The following is a 22,914-nucleotide window of genomic DNA, read 5'->3' on the forward strand; positions in this document are numbered from 1 at the left end:
ACATATAGTACCTTTAAAAATTAACATTATAATGTATTCACACATTGCCACATCCTCTTTATGATCAGCATCCTTAATGTCTATCAAAGGTCTGACTCAGTGATTCATCCATATTTTAGATAAATATTTCTCAAGCACCTGAAACATGTGCAGGGCGCTCGTGATTCTAAGATCAAAAGGCGATAGACCACACCCTTGAAGGAGTCGCAGTGGAGTGGAGGAGACCAGCAGGTAAACAAGTAATTACAGGTCGTCTCCAAGCGCCAATGCAGAGAATGTAAGAGGTGTTGGGGGAACAAAAGACAGAGCCTTTAAATGCGGATCAAAAATGTTGAGGATAAGTAAGAGAGCTCAGCTCACAGACACAGGCAGGGAGGGTGCTTCAGGCAGAGACCAGGAATGCTCTGGGCAAAGCAGAGAAATGTGAAGCCACATGGTGGTCCAGGTGGCTACAGGAAGTTGGGGATAGCCCCTACTCTAGCCTCTTGTAGCTGTGGCCAAGTCTTCAATATAAATAATGCTGTGACATACAACGTGCAGGATATAACTTTTTCCCTATTTTGAAGTATTTCTTTGGCTAAATTCCCAGAAGTGGGACTGCTGAGTCAAAATGTAGGGGAGCACTCTGACCTGTAACATACAGCCAAAATGCTTTCCAAATGGCCAGTATCATTTTACAGTGCCATAAGCAATGTATGAGCAAAGCATGCTTATTGTCTCTGTATCTTTATCAGCGATTTGTTTTAACATCTATTTCTTTAATTACTTTAAGGTTACTTTTCACCATATATTTACTACTATTTGGTTTCTTTGTATGTGATTTATTTGTTTTCTGTTTATACTCAATCATTGAGATTCTGTATTTTACCTTACCTGTATGAGCCCTACTTATAATACAGCTATTCATACTTCTTTCAAATTTGCCATCACTATTTTTGTTGTTGTTGTTTGTTTTGATTTAGGTTGCTGTTTAAAACAATGTTTGACACAGAAGTTTTAAGATATTACCCAGACATATCCATTGATTATTTTCTTCTGTTGCTTCTAAGTTGAGAAATACTTCTAGCCAGAGTCCAGAGTGCTCACCATTACATGGAATGCTTCTAGCCAGAGTTTAACAAATAGTATTCTATTTTCTGGTTTGCTTTAAAAAGTATATTTAACTCATAAATCCTCCTAGAACTTACTTTTTATTTATTTTTATTGATGTATAGTCAGTTTGCAATGTTGTGTCAATTTCTGGTGTACAGCATAATAGTTCAGTCATACATATACATACATATGTTTGTTTTCATATTCTTTTTCATTATAGGTCACTACAAGACATTGAATATGGTTCCCTGTGCTATACAGTATAAACTTGTTTATTTTATATATAGTAGTCAGTATCTGTAAATCTCGAACTCCCAATTTATCCCTTCTCAGCTCCCTTACCCTCCGGTAACCATAAGTTTGTTTTCTATGTCTGTGCATCTGTAGAACTTACTTTTGACATATGAAATGAGAATTCAACTAGCTACCCCCTGCCCTCCAAATTACCAGTGAGTTATCTGAACTTCCCCTTCTCTGTTGAGTTTTATTTTGAAGATAAATCCTGCTTAGGGATCAACTCAGTCATCAGCTGGATCTAATTTCTAGTCCTTTTCTAAATTGTGTCACATCAGCTTAAGATAGACCTTTCCTCTGACTTATCTGGGAATCTGCAGCAACTGTTCTATTTATATATGGAAAGAATTACAATATAGCACAAATAGACTTAGGTAAACCTTGCCAGTGCCTTCCTGTTAGTAGGGAACCTGCTGCTGAAAGCAGACTTTACCTTTGAAGTCTACCAGATTGGTGGTAGTATGCTGAGTGTTTTGGGTAAGTGGAGGACACTTGAGGGAGAGAGGGTTAGTTTATCCAAATGGCTAAAGTTACTGTTAGCCAGTGTCATAGTTCTGGGGTATTGAATGGGTCAGATCTCCTTCCACCTTTGTGGGTACCCTGGCTCCTATCTGTGACCTCAGAATGGCCCCAATCCCTTGCAAGGACAAGCCTATCGACGTGTGGTTTATTGCAAGAAAAAGTAACTTCTTGCTGCTCCATAAGGTTATCAACTAGCTAGCTAGTTTTTGAGAAAAGTTCTTACTTTTAGTTAACTAGGGAAATCCTATGCCAAAGGTTCTCAAACTTAAGTATACTTAAGTATCACCTGGGGACCTTAGGAAACATGCAGATTTCTGTCCCCAGTACCAGGTTACACGAGGTGGGGCTGGAAATTTTTCCTGATCTCATCTCTTTCTAGCTTTCTGAAGCCTTAAAAAAAATTCCCACAGATGTTTACAGAGTTCTGAGCGGTTCTTCATTCTTTTTCCATGAAATACTGGTACTGGCTTGCCAGAACCCATGAAACCCTCCAGGAGGTGGGCAGACACGCAACTCATGGGCAGATCTTCTCGGGTAGGGTTACAACCCAATTTCCAGCCACGTTCTATCTTTCTCAGAGGTCAAAAGCTTAATCGGTCATGAGCTATAAACCCAATTCAGATTCCCCAGAAGATAGTCCTTCAACTCCTTCTGGATTCCTCCTTAGAGTTAGGACCGGTCAAGTTCCTTCGGGCACTATTCCATTTCGGGGCGGGGGGTGGGGGACTCATTTGCAGCTGGGTTTGTGTTGTTGGAAACAGACCTAGGGCGAGGATCGTGTCCCCGGTCAGGACTCCTTTGGGCCATCTCTCCTTCCTCGTCCCCATTTCTAGGATAAGCCTCTTCCTCTCGCAGATAGGGAGGTTGGGATGGAGCCACAGCACTGGGATTCCGGGGGCTTTCTTGTGCAACCCTCCAGATTCGCTCTCCCCCCCCAACCCCCCTCCGTTTCCCGTCTCTCTTTTCTCCCCCTTCCCTAACACCTTATCCTTCCCCTTTGCTCCCAGCAAAGTCTACGACCCATTTCCTCTCCGGTTCGGTGGCCCGGCGTGTTCTCTTGCAACGTAACCGGGTGGTGGAGGGGGCGCGAGTGTGACTACACCCAGATGGAGGCTTGTCGGCTGTGGGACTCTCACTCAGGATTGCTACTCACCCAACCCTCTCGCCCCGAAGCCACCCTCTCCCCCGCGTCCCTCCAGAAGCCGCCTGCTGCTGCGAGTGGCAGAGGGAGACCCACTGCTTATCAATCCCGGTCACTCCTCCAGGCTGCTCCCAATGGGCGCTCTCCTCTGGTACCCTTCCTTCTCCCTTCTGCCTGCCTTCCTCCCCACCTACCCCGCTGCAGTGCCCGGGGGGTCGGCGGCGCTCAGAGCTGGCCGGAGAAGGGGCGGGGAGAAAGGGTGCAGGAGGAGCGCAGAGCGCTGGAAGGAGGGGCGGCGCGGCTACGTGGTGCACAGCGGCCGCCCGGGAGCGCCCGAGCCCGTGCGCGCGCGCACCTCGCTGAGGCTTGGGCGGCAGGCGGCGGGCGGCGGGCGGAGCTGCAGGCGGCGCGGGCGGAGGAGCTGCCGGCTGAGCGGGCGGAGCGATCGGCGGGCGGAGCGAGGGGTGGGAGGGAGCGAGTAGCGTCTCCACCAGCATCTGCCGCGGCCGCATTTGCCCGAAGCCCGGAGACGGACCGACGGACAGATCGCCTGGCAGAGGGACTTAGGAGCTCGCCTTGTGCTCGAGGCCAGCTTCAGCGAAGCTCGGGTCTTGCAACGCGCGCTTCCCCGCCGGATCGCGGCCACCCCGGCTCCGGCGGCCTCGGCGCGCGAGGGGCTGGAGGTGCGGGAGCCGCTCTGCGCCGGTCGGTCCCTGCGCTGCTCAGCCCCGGCCGCCGCGCCGCGGCCCCAAGCAGCGTCCCTGAGCCCCAGCTTCCCGCCGGGCTGCTCCGAGCAACCGTGCTCCGGGGCTCCAAACTCGGGCTGCCGGGGCAAGTGTCTTCATGAACCCAGAGGATGTCCGGGAAGCATTACAAGGGTCCTGAAGTCAGTTGTTGCATCAAGTATTTCATATTTGGCTTCAATGTCATATTTTGGGTAAGTTGGAGCACTTCTGGGATTTCAACTATTGTGGCCGGTCGATTCGCGACGATTTCCCCCACGTTGCTCGCTGCCTTTACTTTTCGCAGACCTTTGGGAGCTTGCCGGAGCACTGAAAGGCATTTGCCTTCCGCTTTTCCAGCCTGCGCGTTGGAGAGATAAACATTTAATCCTTTCTAGGAATGAGAAGAGGTAAAAAGAAAAATCGAGCCGGAAAGGGGGCACCCAGGCCTTGGGTTGGCTTTTTAAGGGACGAATAGCAGGGATGCAGATGAAAGAAAGGGCTCGGCCGTTTGAGAAATGAGCAACCACTCGAATGAGATTTGCTCCCGGTGGGATATGGATGTTGGTCAGAGCGTGGTGTCATAATAGGGAAGGCTAATCGGGTAGAGCCGACCCTGAGGTCCACCTTCTAACAAGGATCTGATTGGACAAGGGCTTGGCTCCGTGTTGCCGCGGCTGGTCTGTGCCATGCTCAGCGTGTATCTTCTTGCACCATCTCAGGCTTTGTGTAGGATGCAGATGCCGTGGTATATGGTTCTGTAATGTGTACGTAAATAACGTTTACTGCACGCTCTTCCTCTTCATATGGAAGGCGCTCCTTTTGCATAATGGACTGAGCAGTGGGCTTGTGGGGTTGAGGGATTTATTTTTCTCTTTTATATTACTGTCAGGTTAATAAGTCACCATCAACATATGTTTCAATGTGTTCGTGCCTCACGTCCTCCTTTTCTGAGGAGTGACATGGAGCGGGGCCGTTTGGGGGAAACCTTGGAGAAACGCAAAGGAGAAGGTGTATGAGACATGCTTTAGGGGGCTATCAAGAGAGCAGATGCTTGAACGAAAGATTCAAACCATGCTCTGCTGGCACTACATTGTGCTGGGCACCTATTGTAATTAGGCTGGGACGCCTACTCTTTTGTTTGTTTCTTTTCCTTGATCTCACAAACATGTTCAGCAACCAGACAAAGAGTTCACAGGACAAGGGGAAAATGTTGGTTCAAGGACCTTGTTATTTTTCTTCTCCATCTCATCCCATCCCATCCCATCCTCTTCCTTACTGTGCACTCTTCTCCCCGTTCTCCTCCCATGGAAAGTAAAGATGGTGGCTGTCTGGGGTTTGGAGGGTTCTCCAAGTTGCTGTTCAGTATAGGTTCAGTATGAGATAAACAAAAACCCAATGGTGGGATCAATAATAATCCACAGCAGTCTGAACACAGGGGGTATTTATTTTGATTCTCCTTTAATTTAGGCCTTTGCTGTAAACATACATCTATTAGAACAGTTGTCAATATAGCTCTCTATATTCTTTTTTTCCTACCACGCATTTACCAGGCTATTTTGTTTTCATTTTCTGTTTTCTGTAGGAGCATCCTGCATTACTCACGCATGTTTTGCGAAAGGAAGTGGAAGGGGTTGGAGATCACTTTCTGTATCAATATGTCATCCGGCCTCAAGGACTGATAAAGATAATGAGGGGGGACACGTGAATAAATACCAGATTCAGTCCTTCACAGGCAATTTTTTGTCAGGGATGAGACATGATTCCTGTTAGCAGTCACCCCCTCCCTGCAGTCAGACACTGCTACAAATATAGGAAGAAGAAATTATTTCTTTGCTTTCTTTTTTTCAGTCCCTCTTGGGAATGTTTAAAAGTGGTGGGTCGTCACATTTCTGAGTGAGGCATTTTGATTTTATTTGAACTTGAAACTTTCATGACTTTGAGAGTCAGGGACTACGGAATTGGGGCCAGATCTTGTGAGGGTAGTGAGTCCAAGCCTCTTGATTCTACTTGAACACTTCCAAAAGTTGCACATTTCAGCTACCAGGCAACAAAGGCACCCAGGGGCTTTCTCTGCAGTTTCATAGCAAGAGGTGGAAAAGAAATAAAGGGATTTGGGCCTGTTTCCCTGACAGTTTGGTGTAATTTTGTAGTGTACAGAGGCACATTTAGTATTTTCTGTGGACTAGGTTGTAGCAAAACCTCTAGAATTGTGGAGAGCTTCAAAGAATTGCAGCATGCTTGCATAGAGAGTTCCAGAAGAGAGTCTGATTTTGAAGGTCTTCATCTCTGGAGGGGAGTTTTATGGGATGCCTGAAAGGAGATTTAGTCTCTGGAACGAAACCAGCTGCCCCAGGTGGAATTATTTCATAGATGCCTTTGTTATTGGGGCCCCTCTCTTACTTTGCTTTTTACACACCTTGTTCCTCCTTTCTGTGCCTGAAGCCTTCCACTCCCATAACCCTTTACACCTTCCCTAATCTGCTGTCTGTTTCAAAATTACCCGATATTTGAATCTCTCAGTTTGTCAGTACCCTGGTCTCTAGAGTGACAGTCAGCAGGCAGGTGGCCATGCTATTTGATCACAGTTATTCAGACTAAGATGTTAGTGACTGAATGACTGGGGTCAGTAACTGCTAGGCTGCTTCTGTACAGTTGCACGCCTTTGCTCTGTACAGAGTCACCATCCTGTCTGCGACTGCCAGAAACGGCAGACTCAGGGCTACTCTTACAAGATTATGAACAAGAGATTGATCACAGAGAGCATGGTTTCCTAATTTTCCATTTTCACATTGTGAAATTCTAGGCTAGAAATTTAAAAACATTGAAGACATTTTGAGGTAAGGTTCTGGGAAAATAAAAATTGAGAACGTAGTAGCACCAGCACTAAGAGCTTGGCTCTCTTACTAATGAGTAGTTTGACTTCTTGCTAGTCAGTTAACTGCCCTAGGCCTCAATTTCTCAGCTGTTAAAATGAAGAGTTAGACATGTTGTAAGGTTCTTTCTGGTTCTGAAAAAGAATGAGTCTACTGAGCTCTAATATGCAGGGAAGAAAAATAGAAGAAATGGGCACTAATATATCATGAAAGAAGTATATATTGGGACACTTATTAAATTATAGACTTTTTCTCTTACTGAGACTTGTCTGAAGGCCACTTTTTTTTTTCTCTCAAAGATCCTTTCATTAAAAAGAAAAATCTTTCCCTAATTTCTTCTTGGCTTATTCACTTATTGGCATAATATACATTCTTTCCTCTCCCCACTCTGAATCTCAAATGTAGTCCTGTGAGTCATTAAATATATTTTTATTATTACAGTTTCATGTGCAAAATCTGAATACTTTTTATAATGGTTGTAATGATATTCTAAGTAACAAAGTCAACATCTTGTACAGATTCCTTTCTCATTAGTTATCAGGGGGAATGGGGAAAATCTTATTTTCCCTATTCTATATTGGAAGAACTCAAGCCAGAAGGGAATTGATTTCATTGAGAGTGTCACCATATTGGGACATTTCTCAGAAAACCCTGAGGCTGCTCTGGGGTGGGGGAGGGAAGAGAAAGGCAGTTTTATTTTAAAATTGCTTCTTTTGGGTACTGAACCCCCACATCTCATTACTCACCATTAATAGATGTTTTGTTCTGGAACTTTTTATATTCTGGCTCTAATACTTCACTGTTCTTAGGGAAGTAAATTGATCTCTCAGTATTCTGGTTATCTATTGCTACATAACAAACAACCCCAAAACTTAGTGGTTTAAAATAAAATTGTATTGTATCTGATAGTTCTGTGATTTGACCAGGCTCATCTGGGTGATTTGCACTTGGAATCTCCCATGCAGTTGCAGTGGGCTGGGACTGGGCTGGAGTTACCTGAAGGCTCACAGGGGTGGGATACCCAAGATGGCGTACTCACATGACTGGCAGGTGATGCTTGCTGAGAGCTCAGCCAGGGTTGTTGGCTGGGGCACCTAGACATGGCTTCTCCCTGTCTCTGAGACTGGAAGGAGAAACTTCCAGCCAGTTAAGGCTACTCCCGGAACTGGCCCAGTGTCACTTTTATCTCTTCCACTGTTTAAAGCATATGTGGAACCTGCTCAATTTCGGAGGGGCAAAGAAAGCAATTCCTTCTTTTGTTGGACAAGTGTCAAGGTTGTGGGTTGTGACCATCTCTGGAAAATACAGTCTGCTGCACTGATCCTTAATTTTGTTTATAAAGGAAAGATAACATCATTCAATAGAGTTGTAGATTCAAGGATGCAATAAGGTACGACTCAGCACAGTGTCTCAGTATTTAACAAATGGTGAATATGGTTTGTGTCATTGTCTCCAGATTTCATACTAATTTCATCCTGGCTATAGAATTTCTAGAATACCTTATTAGCCTGGTACTCCGGCATCCTTACTACCAGGTAATGATGCTCCTCTTAAGATGTGCCAAGAAGTTGAGGTGAATGGATTCAGCAGATTTAATCTTATTTGAAAAAAGCCCAATGGACCAGTGGAAGGCTTGAATGACTTGGGAGATCAAGTCATTGTTCTCTTTTCTTTGCTGTACAGAGTTTAGAAAGCCTTTGATACTTGAGGCCAAATTTCTCTTTGATATGCTTTCAAATATTACATTGTGTCTTTAAGTGGAGGTTTATCCAAGTTTGATGGCAGAATGTTGCATCTAATTTGTTTCCACAGGGCTTAAATTCAGAGGAGAGAGATTTAGGGAACCTTGCGGGAGGCATCAAGTGGGAAGCCTTATCTTATGATTCACTATAAATTGTAAGATGTTCTGGGATGATGATACATCAGCAGTTTATAAGTCATAATTTTTGTTTTAATTTGCTAGACATCTGTTAGCTTCGATGGCAACCATATGGGAGTCTAAATTGCCTTTTGAATTACAGGGAGATGGTAGGAAGAAAGCTAAATATGGTTATGAAAGTGTCAAATGGGAAAAATGTAAGAAGGGTGTAGAGACCTCAGTGGGGAAAGGAATTGAGTACTGACTTACTTGGTCTGGTTGTTCATTCTTGGGTCAGTGAGAAGGCACTGAAGCATTCTCACTTGATGATATGCCCGGAAGATTCAAACGAAGCCAAGGCGAAAAGTTGGAAAACCAAGTAAGGTTCCACCCACCATAAAATTGCCAAGGTGAGCTCATTTAGATGGATCACTCTGAATTAATACGTCCACGGTAATAGTTAGTCCCAGGCCAAGGGTATAAGCAACCTGTATTTTAACAGAACTTTGTAATTATGATGTCTTTCTTCAAAGCATCTCAAAGCAGTTTACAAGCCTATTATGACATCTTCGCGACAGACGACGAAATTGGAGAGCAGGAACGTGGAATGACTTTCAACGTGTTGAAGAACATATCAGGGTTCACTTCTAGAATGTTAAGTCTCTTGCATAACTATAGCCCTAGCTTCTCCTTTGAAACTTATTTTAGAAGATGCTTGTTATTCTAAAATAAAACATCAAGCAAGTCATTTACATCTGTTCATAATTGAAAAGTGATAAAGATTTTGCATATGCCTCAGTTAACACCACCCACAAGCGCAAAAAGCTAGGATGAAAATGTTGTTAAAGAATATGATAGAATAATAAACTATTGTGTAGTCACTAAAAGTTCATAAGTGAAAAATGGAGTATTAAAGACAGTGTTCTTGAGTCACATGCTTTTCTCTATATGTAATACTGATGACTGTCTTAAAATTGTAACAAGACTTCTGAATCATCATCCTTCACTGGAATATAAGGGCTTCAACTGCAGAGACTCTTACTCATTTTCGTAAGCTCATGGTCTAGCAGATTGTCTGAAACACAGTAGGTTTTTAATAAATATTTGTTGAATGAATGAATAATGAAATCATTGGAAAGTACAGAGGTGTCGTCTTCTCTCACTTTCTAATCAGTGAGGCACTTTCTCTGTAACATCCTGCCAACCTTTCTAAGGATGGATCTGTTTTGGGACCACTTTAATCACTTGAGAGTTTCATCAATCCCTCACACTAGATGTAACCTTTTCCCCCAGATTCTATCTTCCTAATTTACTGTTGTTGATTTTTAATTTTTATTTTGAAACAATGTCAGACCTGCAGAAAAATTGCAAGTGGTACAATTTGTTTTTTTCCGGAATCATTTGAGAAAAAGATGCTAGCATGATGGCTATCACACCAATACTTCAGTGTATATTTCCTGTAAATTAGGATATTCTCCTAGAACACCACAGTACAGCTGTCAAAGCCAGGCGATTATCACTGATACATTACTACCATCATTCAGGTTTCCTAGGTGTTCCAATCAGGTCTCATAAAGCAAAGGAATTCAGTCCAGAAGACACATTGTATTTAGTTGGGTCTTTTTCTCTTTTAGTCGTTCAATGTCAGGTTCTTGACAGTTTTGAAGATTTTAAACTAGTTATTTTGTAGAATGTCCCTCAATTTGGGTTTGTCTGCCATTTTCTCATCTTTAGATTCTGGCTGTGCTTCTTTGGCAGGAGAATTACAGAAATGTTGCTGTGTTCTGCTCAGTGCATCCGTCAGGTGGCAGTGATTTCTGTTTGTATTTGTTCCATTACTAATGATGGTTACTTGATTAAAGTGTTGTCTGCCAAGTTTATCCACCTTAAAGTGACTCTTTTCCCTTTTGTAATGTATACATATTTTGTGTCATGTTACTGTGAAACTATGTGAATAGCTCATCCCTCATCAGATTTTCGATCTGTTAATTACATCACTAAGAACTTACGATCTTTTTTTTTCCTAGTGTGTTTTAATTAAACTGTTATTCTTATTACTTCCTTTGGCATTCCAGTTGGTCCCAGGTTTGGCAGTCCATCTTTTCATGCTGCCTCTTGTGCCCTTTAACTCCCATCATTCTTCGAGCACTGCTTTGCTTTCTGGCAGAATAAGATGTTCCAAGCTCATCTTGAAATTTACTGCTGTCATCTTTTGTATCATGTATTTCCCCAAGAAGTCCTGGTTCCTTTGAGTGGAGGATGGTATCTAGAAGCCAAGATCCAGTCACAAAGTGTGCTTATTGCTCTGAGTCTATCACCACCCCTGGGGCCTCTCAGTGGTCAGAACTATGGAATATGTGTGTGCGCATACACATATGCACATGTGTACATCTGCATTTTTATACGTAGCTATATATTTTGAAAACTATGCATTTACAGTGGTACCTCAGATCCCTGTCTGATGCCACAGGGTTTATTTTAGGTTTTTCCTTTTCCATATTTATAACTACCTTCTTTGACAATGAGAATTCTGGCTCCCATTATCCTTAACAATGTACTTATTTAATTAAATCTCCCCTTATGTAGCCAGTCTTCCACTGCTCCCCCTGCCCCTCACATGGTTGCCCTCCTTACCTGCTGGTGCTCCAGCCCCACATCCCACTGTGGACACTGATCAGGCTCTGTTACGCTGCTCTGGGCTTCCACATCCCTCCCCATGTCTTTCCCTGCATGAAGGTCTACCTTCCTGTGCCCCCACTCGTAACTTGAGGACTGAATTTTTCGGGAAGGAAGAGTGGAAGGGCCTAGGTTAGTCCTGTATGATACCATACGACTTGTCTTCCTTCTGCCTAGCCCTGTGTTATTAAAAAAATGGCTGTTATTGCCATTCCCAAACCTTCTGTTTTCCATCTTTAAAGGCTCTTAGTTTTTCCATTTGATCTTCATACACTATTTCCAGATTGTTCTTTGTCCTGGTCATGGTACTCGGCCTGTGGTCCCATTTGGACACACCTCCCTTAATGTAGCAAACAGAAGGGAACACATTTTCACACACTGTTCCAACCTTCCAGAGAGTGGTGCGCGGTTATTTTCGAGCTCCCCCTTAAGTCTCTGGGCCATGCTGGACCTGGAGGCAGAAGCCTGGGTTTGTCCTGGAGTTAGTTATTCTGACATTCGTTCTTCAGTTGCTTATCTAAAATGTGTTGAATGTAATTCCAATAGCTTGCAGAGTTGATACCTAACATTAAACAGGATCACGCATGTGAAGGTACTTTCTAAAAGGAAAAATGTCTCAGTACAAGTAGTAGTTCTTAACCCAGGCTGAACCACACATGCTTGTCCTGGCAGCCAGAGAACATTGTTGGCTCAAGTTGAATTTCCAGTGAAATGAAACCTTCATCTCTTTTTCAGGTGAACTTCTGTTAAACCCGTTTCCCTGCGCTAAGCGCTAATCAGAAGCCCTAACCCTCCAGTGCATTACTTGAATTTAGATTTAGTGCTATGTATTTATCCCATTGAAATGTCTTATTCTGGCCCAGTGGCTTTCAAACTGCGCTTCCAGCAGCCCGGGGCTTCCCTGAGGTGTGCCCGGGGCTGAGTGAGAGGTTCTCTGCCCTCTCTTTCCCCTGCAGAAGCTCAGCCATTAAGTTTGATGTTTTGGGATACCACGAAGAGTTCTGCTTGAAAAAAGGGGTCTACTGCTTAAACAAATGATTGAGAACCACCATTCTAGCCTTCAGATAATTTTAAATCTTGAAGGTCAAGGCATGTGTAGAAAAAAATATTTCTCATCTGGGTTTTTCTTCTGTGGGCTTTTCTTCAAGCATAGGAGGTCCCTCTCCCTGATAAGGGGTGACTTCTGACGGATTAGTTGATATTTCACCTCTTTATGGACACAGCAGTGTAATCAGTCAGTTGTTAGGAAATTTCAGTCTTCCCACCAGGAGGCCTAGGATGGGACCCTGGTATTAGTGGGGTGTTTTTGTTTGTTTTTGGTTTTTTTTTTCTAATCCCTGCAGGTGATTTTGATGCCCAGCTGAGGTTGAGGAGCTCTAGCTTGTTTTTCTTGGCAAGATGTGGCATCTCTTCCCATTACTCTCTGGAGGGTACACTGGGGGAGCTGGGAGAGGGCGGCATAGGGCTATGACCAAAGGGTGACTGATCTCATCAGCACATGAAGCTGGTGTTCTTTGCTTACGAGGAAAAAAAAAATAGTGTGGCCTATTTTATCCCTCATGGAATTTTTTATTAATCCAAAGATGCCAGTTTATTTTTAAACCTGAAAGCCCCGAAAACAAAATGAGAAAATCTCTGCTAAAGAGACTCTCTTGTGCTGCAATTAGGATGCTAAAAATTAGCATCATATAGGGATGGAAGCTAGTTATTTATTCGACAGGAACAATGAAGAAATAGGCATTTTGTTCTTTTGCCCTTGCTGTCCTGCACCCTTCAGTGCAGTGGACTGGATCTAACCATAGACGCCGGACAGGACAGCGCACTGCCCTCCCCTCCAAAAACCAGCCTCCCTGTCCAAGGTGCTCTTCCTTTCAGGCTCTGTTTCTGGAGACTTCCTCCCGTGCCCTCAGCCCCAAGTGTCCTCCCCTGGAGGTGGGGAGGTGGGGAGGAGGGGAGGAAAGGAGGAGGGGAGGAAAGGAGGAGGGGAGGAGGGGAGTTGCTTTCTGAGTCTCTGTGGCTGTTTCATTGACTTCCCTCTGCTGTCAGGTTGAGGCGGGGACATTTCTTCTCTTGTATCCAAGTTTACAGCACTGTCACAAAGGGCTGACAGTAAAGTGAACATCGGAGACCCAAACCTGATATTTGTCACTTTTCTTTAGCAGGAAGAGTTTCAATGTTGAATATTCAGAGTGGGCATAATGAATTCTGCCCCCTACCCCTGGACTTCTTCCTTTCCCCTGCCCCCTTTAGGAAAAAAAATAGGTATTTGATTATGGCTGAGCTCCTAAATTGGTAATCTTTTGAAAGAAATACAATTTGGAATAAAAATCTCTTATGAGGGGGAGGCTATAGCTTGGTGGTAGATTGCATGCCTAGCATGCATAAGGTCCTAGGTTCAATTCCCAGTATCTCCAGTTAAATAAATAAATAAACCTAATTACTGCCCCCCACCAAAAAAAAAAAAAAACAAAAACAAACAAAAAAAAAAACCCTCAATTATTTCTCAGAGGTATTTTACTGGGGCATAGTTATCAGCATTTCTAAACAAACACACCCAGAATGGCATACCAACCCTGTGGTTAGCACTGTGATATTATCTGTATGTACATAAACGAATGTTAATCATGAAATGTAAGGTATAATTTTTAAATAATATAATCACCAACCTCAATAACAAAATAGTATTTGGACATGGTGGGCAAAACATTTTGGCTCTTCTCATTGAAAAGGCACAGTGATGTTCCACACCTCTTCCAGCTACTGTTTACTATTTGGATAAGTATTGCAAGACATAGGGCTCTTTTTACTTGTTGAATTTTTTTTTTCTTCTAAATTATACTTGGCACCAAGTCTTGAATTTCTAAAAATCTGGAGGGAACAGCTGGTGCTCTAATAAATATTCAGGCCAGCTATTTTAATGGTTGGTACTTAATTAAGTAGTCCTACTAAAAGAGGAATACTTGACTTAAGCATTTCTCGAAGTATAACGTTTTGCTTCCAACAAAAATTTCCCTCAACTGTTAATATTTCCCCCGAAGCAGCCTTAAAACTTAATTCTGCCAAGTGAGTAAGTAGTTCTAATCACTCTTGAAGCATTTAATGCCAAAACTTAGTTTTCCTGTTTTAAGGTATAGTCGTATCAATATAGTGCAGTCCCTTAACCTTCGAAGATTCCAGTCATTGAGCTTTTGGAAGGTTCTTTACAGGGTCCGGCATTAGAGGGTGATGAAAGGTGCATCCTCAGTTGGGCACTCTAGTGCTCTGGTGGAAGGCAGGTGGAAGAGCCTGGTGTTAAGGGGCTTGGTTGGAGTTGGAGTATGTCTGGATTTTTACCCAGTGCCATTCCCAGGCTTGTGTCCTTAGACAGGCTACTTACTCACCTTGAGGTTAAGTCTCCTCATCTGCAAAACAGCACTCTCTGTAGTAGTATTGATGCTCTTCACAGTAGTATTAAGACCTAACATCTATCTCAGAGTCAAGAGGATTGGAGGAGTTCACATATATAAACTGCTTGGAATAATCAACAGGTATTAGCAATTATTCCTCTATTTTCCTCCACACCTGTAATTTCATTTGGGTTTTTCTTGACTTCTTTTAGAACCATTAAAATAATCTCCCATTGTAATATATAGTTTTTGTTCTCTGTAATGTTCTGCCTACATAAGTACATTCTCAAAATAACTAAAGGGAAAAAAGATCTAACAAATGTTCACAATGTTCTTTTCATTGTAATGAATGGCATGTAATTCTTATCACATATACCAGACCATGAATTCAAGTCTATTGTTTGTTGTTAATTTTCCTATTCTTCTTTACCCCTTAGAGTCACTCTTCATTTTCTTTGTAAAACCAGACTGTCTCACATTAGTGTTTTGTACTGGGAAGTTGAGTTTCTGATGTTGAACTCTGGTGTTAGGCCTAACACCTGGGAGAAGTAGAAACACTGTAGTGGGGAGGGTAGAGCTCAGTGGTAGAGCACATGCTTGGCATGCACTAGGACCTGGGTTCAATCCCCAGTACCTCCATTAAAAATAAATAAATAAACCTAATTACCTCCCCACCCCCCAAAAAGATCCTTAAAGAAAAGGAACACTTTATTAAAATCTGTTAAATCTAGATATTCTGGAAATATCTAGATGGCTGTAATGCTACATTTTTAGCTTTTAAGGTATCACAAGCCCTGCATATTTTGGTCATTGTTTTACGCTGTATTTCTGACATGTTCTTTCAGCTGTGAAGGTGAACACTGAGTCAGCTATACAGATCATTCAGGCTTTCCCCTTGGATGTCTGTCCAGTTGACGAAGACGTAAAATTTTGGCCTGAACTACTGGATCATTGGCCACCCATCTTGGTCTGCCTGGCTTCTCCTTTGAAGCATCACTGGCGTGCACCAAGAGCTGTGCTCTTTTGCTTCCAGGACTGCCACCTGATGCAGTAGACCCAGGTGTTTTTATTTCCAAGCATAATTATCTCTCTGACTGGGCTTAGCTCTGGGAGAAAAGGCCAGGGGATGCTAATTTAGTACGTGTGAGGAGCCTGGGCACTCATTCCCATGCTGAAGGTGTGCAGAAAGCCCTGGCCTTCGAAGAGGGAAGTGGAGGGATGAAGGGGAGGGTTAAGTAGAATTTTTACTATAATATTCATTAGTAAAAAAAGATGATCTGTGTCACATGACAGGGTATTATAAGAGCATATTTAAAGCCATTTTACCTTACCCACAACACCCCCAACACCACTGGTTTAGATTCACTCACTGACCTCACAATCCACTGATGTTTGTGACTCCCAGCAGGAAAGCACTGGAGTTTCCTCCCTGTCCTTCTGACCTCCACTAGCTGATTTCAGTGAGTGCCTGGAGGATGGTCACCTGATGATCCAAAGCAGCGAATCCCAAAACTCAGTCATTTGCAAACTGCCTGCATGGTTTTGGACAAACTTTTGTACCACCCTATAGTTTCTCAAATTTTAACTCACGTGGGGATCTTATTTAAAATGCAGATTCTGATGCAGTAGATGTAAGAGGGGCTGAAGATCTGTTATATTAACACGCTCCCAGGTGAGGCTGGTGCTACTGGTCCACTGAACTCATTTTGAGTTGCAAGGATCTAGACCATTTCAAACTTACTCTTTTCTTTTAAATCTACTCCGTTTTTGTTTTTGTTTTTGATGGACTGGGGGAAGGTAGTCAGGTTTGTTTGTTTGTTTATTTATTGGAGGTACTGGGGATTGAACCCAGGACTTTGTGCCTGCTAAGCATGAGCTTTACTACTGAGCTCTACCCTCCCCCCAAATCGATTCTGTTTTTGAACCTTCAACACGTTTATTTAAAAATGAAACTTAAAAAATATCACTATTCAAATGCATGCAACAATCTTATGGCTTGTTAACTTCTAGGTAGCCCTGGGTTGGAGGAGCTCATTTCCTTTGTTACAGTGGAGGTTAACAAGTGTACAAAGTGTTCAACATCCTGGCATCAGATGGAGACTTTCTTCTTGATTAGACCAGAGGATTAAGAGAGAGTTGAAAAGGATATGACTTTCTTATTCAAGATGACTTAATGCTGTATTCTAAAATTGTCTCCTCTGGCACCCCAGGTCACCAGGGAGTCTCACTTTGGGGAACACTGCTTTTAAGTAATTTGCAGGAAGACCTGCATTTATAAGCTGAAATCTATTAGCCAGATGGATGAATCTCTTGAGGTAAAATGTTTGGGAGGATGTGTTAAAATTTTTCCCTATTCCAGGTTCTATTTCCTATTGGGAAGAAAGAGGGGTACCCCCATTTCTGAAAAGTTGCTAACCCTAGCGCCAAGTGAGTAGTTACACTGTAGGTGTAAAAGGAAACTGCTTTGGGAAGTTGGATTTCAGGTGAACAGAAAGTCAACCTTAAATACTTAGGAATTCTATCTCAGTGGGTTTCTTCTCCTCTGTCTCTTCCTTCAAGTTACTATTATGTTCAATTTGGAATGAATCCATTTATTTGGTGCATTTTTTAGAATAGGGTACTTTCTTTACACTTTTCTATTGTAAAAACAATGCAGCAACTTTAATATACCTTTTTTTTAAGGAAAAGAAATTCAACACAATCCCAGTAATTTCTCTTGGTTCAATTACATTAAAAGTAGAGACTTAGTCAAATGCTGAGAGCAGCAAACACCCCAAAACAAACAGCCCACTTTAGAGTTTCAGTGGTAGTTACAATGATTTGGATTTAGCAAACCCCGGTTACTTAAACTTCGCAAAGGAAGTATGCTTTTCCATCACTAGCTTTTAAGCATTTCTTCTGACTTTACCAGTATCTACCCCCCTCAGGATAACATTTAGAATAAGTGTTTCAACATACAGAACAAATACCTTGTAAATAAACATCAATTTCACACAACTCCCCCCAAATCAATAAATCTGTGTTGGGCATTTGAAAAACCCTACACTTTTAAAAGAAGGTGTTAAAGCTTTAAGTAACTGAAAAACAAAACCCCAAAACCTAGGCTCTTAGCTTTAAATGTTTTTTAACATGACCTTTACTTGGGCAGAAAAATGTAGCTGGCAACTTTCTGAATACCTGTTTCATTGTTGGTACCCTGTGAATTCAAGGATGTGCAGAAACTGCCCACATGACAACTCATGTGAGAAATACTACTTAGGTTTGTTTTTTTTTTAAACGTCATCACTGGAATCTTAAAGTAGTGTATTTTGGTACCAGTTCTTTTTAGCTTTGTTGGTTTTTGAAAGAATAAGTTGAATGGAGTGGCTAGATGATATTATTATATGTGGCACTTTAACTCTTTTCCCTGGTCTGCAAGATTTAATACCTAATATTCCTACTGTCTGCTTTAAGAGTTTTAAAGTTGCTGTCTAGTCAGGGTCTGAAATAATTGTGTAAATTTTGAAAATAATGTTTTATTCATTTTTTAAAAGATATAGAATCAATATTTTAGAAATGAAAGAATTGGTGTCACTAAAAAGAGGATTGGAATAGCTTTTATATTTTGTAAAATACATATATTCCATTTAAAACTGATATATATCCTTGGATTTTTAAAGTATATATAATCAGGGAGGAGGGTATAACTCAAGTGGTAGACAGCATGATCACCATACACGAGGTCCTGGGTTCCATCCCCAGTACCGCCTCTAAAAATAAATAAATAAACCTAATTACAGCCCCCCACCAAAATAAATACATAAATAAATTTAAAAAATTAAAAAAAAATATAATCAGTACATAGCCTTTCAGTTGTGGAGGTGAGCATTTGAGCCAGCGATACAGATCATTCAGGCTTTCCCCCGGATGTCTTTCCAGTTGACAAAAAAGTAGGATTTAAATTAAATATTGTATCTAAACAGGAAAAAACGCCATTCTTGTTTTCCGTTTGCTTGTTTGTTTTTGGTTGGTTGGTTTGTTTTTGGTTTTTAGATGAAAACTAGAAAATAAACTCTTTGAACTACAAAATTACTGTATCTTAGCTGGAGGCCCCAACAAGTCATTAATTGTTGCTAAGAACCTTTTAAAATGCAGTTTTAAAATTTTAAGCGTCCTTTCTGTTGAATCCCGCCCCACCCCCTTTTTTCCTGTGAAGTTAATTCCAGAGTTGAGAACACAGGTTTTTTTTGTTTTTTTGTTTTTTTGTTTTTTTTTGCTTTTGCTTTTGAGGTAACAAAATCTGTTGCTCACTCTTTGAGAAGGTTAACCTGCTGATGAAAGCACAGAAGGTTGGAATTATTTGGAACAGGAATGGCCGCGCACACATTTGAGTGTTCTTTGGAGAGTCTTTTGTCTTTTTAGTGCTCAGGTATTGGAACTATCCTCTAATTGGTCTTTTGCCGTCTTGATAAAATCTCGACTTCCATGTTGCGACCTTAAAAATCTTTTAGGCCTCTAGTTTTTACCACCTTTTCTCCCCCTTTTTCCCCTCTTCATAGTGAAATCCTCCCCCCTCCCCCATGGAAACTTCTCTGCAAAACCCCCAATTGGTAAAGTTGGGACAGCCGGTGCTCTTAGCGCGGAGCGTCTCCGTGGGCGGGAGGTTCTGCGCTCGGTGCTCGGGCGGAGCGTGCGGAGCGGGAAGAGCGTGCGGGGCGGGCCGGGCGTGCGGAGCCGACCACTAGAGGCTTTGAGGATTTGACGTGGTGCTGAGCGCGGTGGAGAAGGTATCTATCTGTTTACCGCTTAAACGTTGATCCAGGCTGAAGCCGGCATTTGGTCTCTGCTGTCTGTAGGCTGTGTACTTGCTGAATTGCCCAGGTTTCCAAGACCCAGTGCTTTGACTCCGTTTGGTTCTACTAAACAGTTTTGGCTCAGTCATTTTGATTAACATCAGCCTGACTTTATGTTAAGTGAGTATTCAGATTATTTGTTACGCATTACTCTTGCGCTTTGGAATGAGCAGACTCAAAAACTCCTGCTTCATATCGATTCCATATGTGGCTTTTAAGTTACCAGAGAAGCAAAGGCCTCCAGTTAAATTGCACGTAAGGTTTTGTATTGAACAGATTAAGCTCGATGGCATAGGTATTATTTGAAGTTCTTTGTCATTTCTAATATTGTTCATGTTTCATTTAAGCTATTAGGTGTTTGGTGATTCCGTGTGATGAACTTAACCTATGATTTCGCTTGTGACCTATTTGGGGTTTTTTTGGGGTTTTTTGTTGTTTGTTTTTGTTTTTTTATTACTCAACGCAGATACCCATGGATTTTGTTATTTGTTTTGCACTGATGTGCTCCAAATAGTACGAGGTGATACATATTTTTTAAAAGGTACATTTATTCTTTTTCTCTCCTCCCTCCCCAGCCCCCCTCCCCCATCCAAGCTAGGCAGAGAATATTGCAGTATTTAAGATAGTCATTAAAAGTGAGACTTATTGGGTTCAAATACTGGCTTTGGTACTTTCAAGCTGTGTGACTGTGAAGAGTTATGTCATCACTCTGAACTGTTTCTTTTGGGCAGAAAGTGGTAACGGTATTGCCCACCCATAAGGATAATTGTAATGATTCAGTGAGATGAAGCATGCGCAAAGCTTGACGAGGGGGTTGGGGGTGGTGAGTGCCCCGTGAATGCTGATATTGGAGTCGGGTGTGGAAGGGATACCTACTCAGGACAGGTGCAGGCTTTTGATTCATTATTACCTGGGAGAGGTGATGTCAGAATCCAGGAATGTCAACTTTTCCTTACTAGGGAATTGCACTCTGTATAATAGCACTTTTCACTCACGCCAAACTTTGCTTCTTTTTGTCCTTCACCTACTGGAGGAGTTTGTATCTCCATGCTTTCCTTTGACAGCTGGATCTGAGAGTTTAGTTTTCTCGCTGGGGCAGCTGCTCCGTTCCCCAGTCTCCTGGACCCTGCTTTCTCCTCTCACAGCTGCAGCTGTTCTCCATGTCCATTCCTGCCACGACCTGATCAGCCCTCTGTGGCTTTATCACAAATGCCAGCATTTCTCATGTATTGCCTATAGGGTCATTTTGAGGCCACATACCTACCTGTTTGTTTTTTTAATGGTAGTATATGCAGAACATTATAGTTCCAATAAAATAACATAAAGAAATATGCCTAATAATTAACAAGTATCCAGTAATTATTAATTGAATTAAGTTAGTTGAAACTAAAGTAATTTTCTCAGCTTAGGAACAAGATTAGCATCCATCTGGGCCCTTCTGCAAAAATTTGTTATGCACAAGGAGGTGTGTTTATGAAATGTGGTTTATTATATAATTGATTGTAATTACAAATTTTCTAATTGAATTTATATTTAGAGTCTCACAAGTTTTTGTTAGTGTTATGGGCTGTTGAATTTTAAGGAATCTGGCATTTTAAATTGTTCTTCACTGTATGGGAATGAAACAGAAGTCTGAATCAGTGATGTTATAGTAAAAGAAAGCAATGTCCCTCCCCAAAGTTAGTGCCTTTCAGAGTGTGAGCGTTTATCAGGTGGACTTGTTGCTTTTCATTTTCTGAGCTATGGCAAAGTGGTTTCTCTTCCTTCAGCTGTACAGGTGAAGATCCCTGGAACTAAAGTTTTGCCCAGATTGAGACCAGCCTCTATCCTGTCCACTATAGATACATGTAGATTTTATACGGATAGATGTGTATAGGTATGTGTGTATATGTTTATTTTTTGATTACTTGTGCGTTTCTAAATATAGGTAAGTCTCCAGAAGTGGAGGAGAAGCAGCAGAGGTGGTGTTAGGCCACTGAATTGACGGAGGGATGCTTGGGGGCATCCCAGACCGTGCCGCTGAACAGCTACATTATGGGGTGTTTCAAAGTACCTTTCCAGGGAGCGGCATAGTGCTGCTGCTTTTGTAACTCATGGCATGAAGCGTGGAGGGGGCTCATGTGGAGGGGTTGTTGAGACCATGAACCCCATCAGGGCCACCGTCTAAACTGAGGAATGTACACAGTTTGTTTGGAGACAGTTCTCTGTGGGTCTCTTGTGCTTCTCCACGTCTTGCCGGCTGTGCCAAAAATGCTATTCACCTGGACTGTCCCTTAGGGTTGTGTTTGTGGCAGCAACCCTGAAGGGTGAGGTAACATCTCTCCCTGGGACAAAGAGCAATCTAGCTTCTTACTATGAAGCAGCAGGTTCCCGAGGCACAGGCTGCACAGCTGTGACCCCGACGTAAAGCAGCACGTGCACCTCCCTCCGGGGCCCCTCAGAGCCACCTCTGTGGACTTTGGTTAGAGGAGGGCTAACACCCATGCTGCGGATAATGCCAGGAGTCTCGAGTCTTCGGCCAGCTTCCATGAAACAGTACTGAGGTGAATGCGTTACCTTGGAAGGAGGGTAAAAGCAAATTCGGAGCAGACACAGGTGTGCTGTGTACCCGTTGAGTGCGTAGCCAGTTAAATGTGTTCAGATGTGTCCTGTTTAGAGCATAATCACCTGGGCCTCACCTACAAAGAGTGTAGTTAGGAAGGCGAGGGTGGGTGGCTCCTCGGAACTCAGATTTCCGCGACCTGATGGGGGCTTCTCAGGCACTTCATCACAGTGCCACTGGCCAGTGTGACACCAGGGAACCGAGAGAGACCAACGCGTCTTAGCAGGCACTGTTGCGCCCTGAGTGAGGTAAGACATAGAGCTGACACATGAGGGGCTGATTTTGAGTGTCGAGCAACAGGGTCCATGATTATTGGTGGCAGTGGAGGAGAGCACAGAACATTGGGAGCCTCGGCAGCCCCGGAGGGCACAGACAGGGCTGGGTGCAGAGATGGGCAGACATCTGGCCCTGAAGGGAGAGAGATGGGCAAGTCCAGGCCAAGGCAGCAGTGGACCAGAGCTAAGAAGGAGCAGGGACAGTTCGTCTTAGAAGCCGCCTGGCTCTTCTGCACTGGACTAGGGAAGAGACTTTGCTTGCTTTTTGATACTTGTGGAATGAATTGTTTTCAAACAATCAGTTAACCAGCCTACTGGAGAATGACACTGAGATCACCTCTAAGCTGCTATAGGCAATTTAGAGAAGCGTTTATAATTGACAGTTGTGCAGCTGATGAAAGCTAAGTAAGAACATTTGTTCAGAACATTGTTTTGTGAGTGTGTTTTTAAAAATATAGCTGTAAAAATGTATTTACCAGTTATCTGCAATAGATACTTGCTTCTTTCCTCATCAGAGGAATAATATGTCTACATGGTAATCAGGCCAGACATTAAGATTCTAGACGGAGAGAGGGCTCTCAAGGCTCAAATACACAAGATAAGATGTAGAAACCCCACTCCTGTTGTTTTCAGCATGA

At 42.7% G+C, this 22,914-nt stretch overlaps 1 protein-coding gene across 2 annotated transcripts in view; it reads left to right on the forward strand.

Moving 5' to 3' along the window:
• Window positions 1-3,501: 3,501 nt before the first annotated feature.
• TSPAN5 (tetraspanin 5) overlaps window positions 3,502-22,914 on the forward strand; it is a 152,700-nt gene continuing 133,287 nt past the window's right edge. The window contains exon 1 of one of the 2 annotated variants that reach the window (XM_074343576.1): window positions 3,502-3,986. In XM_074343576.1, the coding sequence (XP_074199677.1) occupies window positions 3,906-3,986 (81 nt within the window). In that variant the 5' untranslated portion in view covers window positions 3,502-3,905. The remainder of the gene's footprint in view (window positions 3,987-22,914) is intronic. The other variant, XM_010953560.3, reaches the window with a different exon arrangement.

Source organism: Camelus bactrianus, chromosome 2 (assembly GCF_048773025.1).
Source record: "Camelus bactrianus isolate YW-2024 breed Bactrian camel chromosome 2, ASM4877302v1, whole genome shotgun sequence".
In the NCBI taxonomy this organism is placed as follows: Eukaryota; Metazoa; Chordata; class Mammalia; order Artiodactyla; family Camelidae; genus Camelus; species Camelus bactrianus.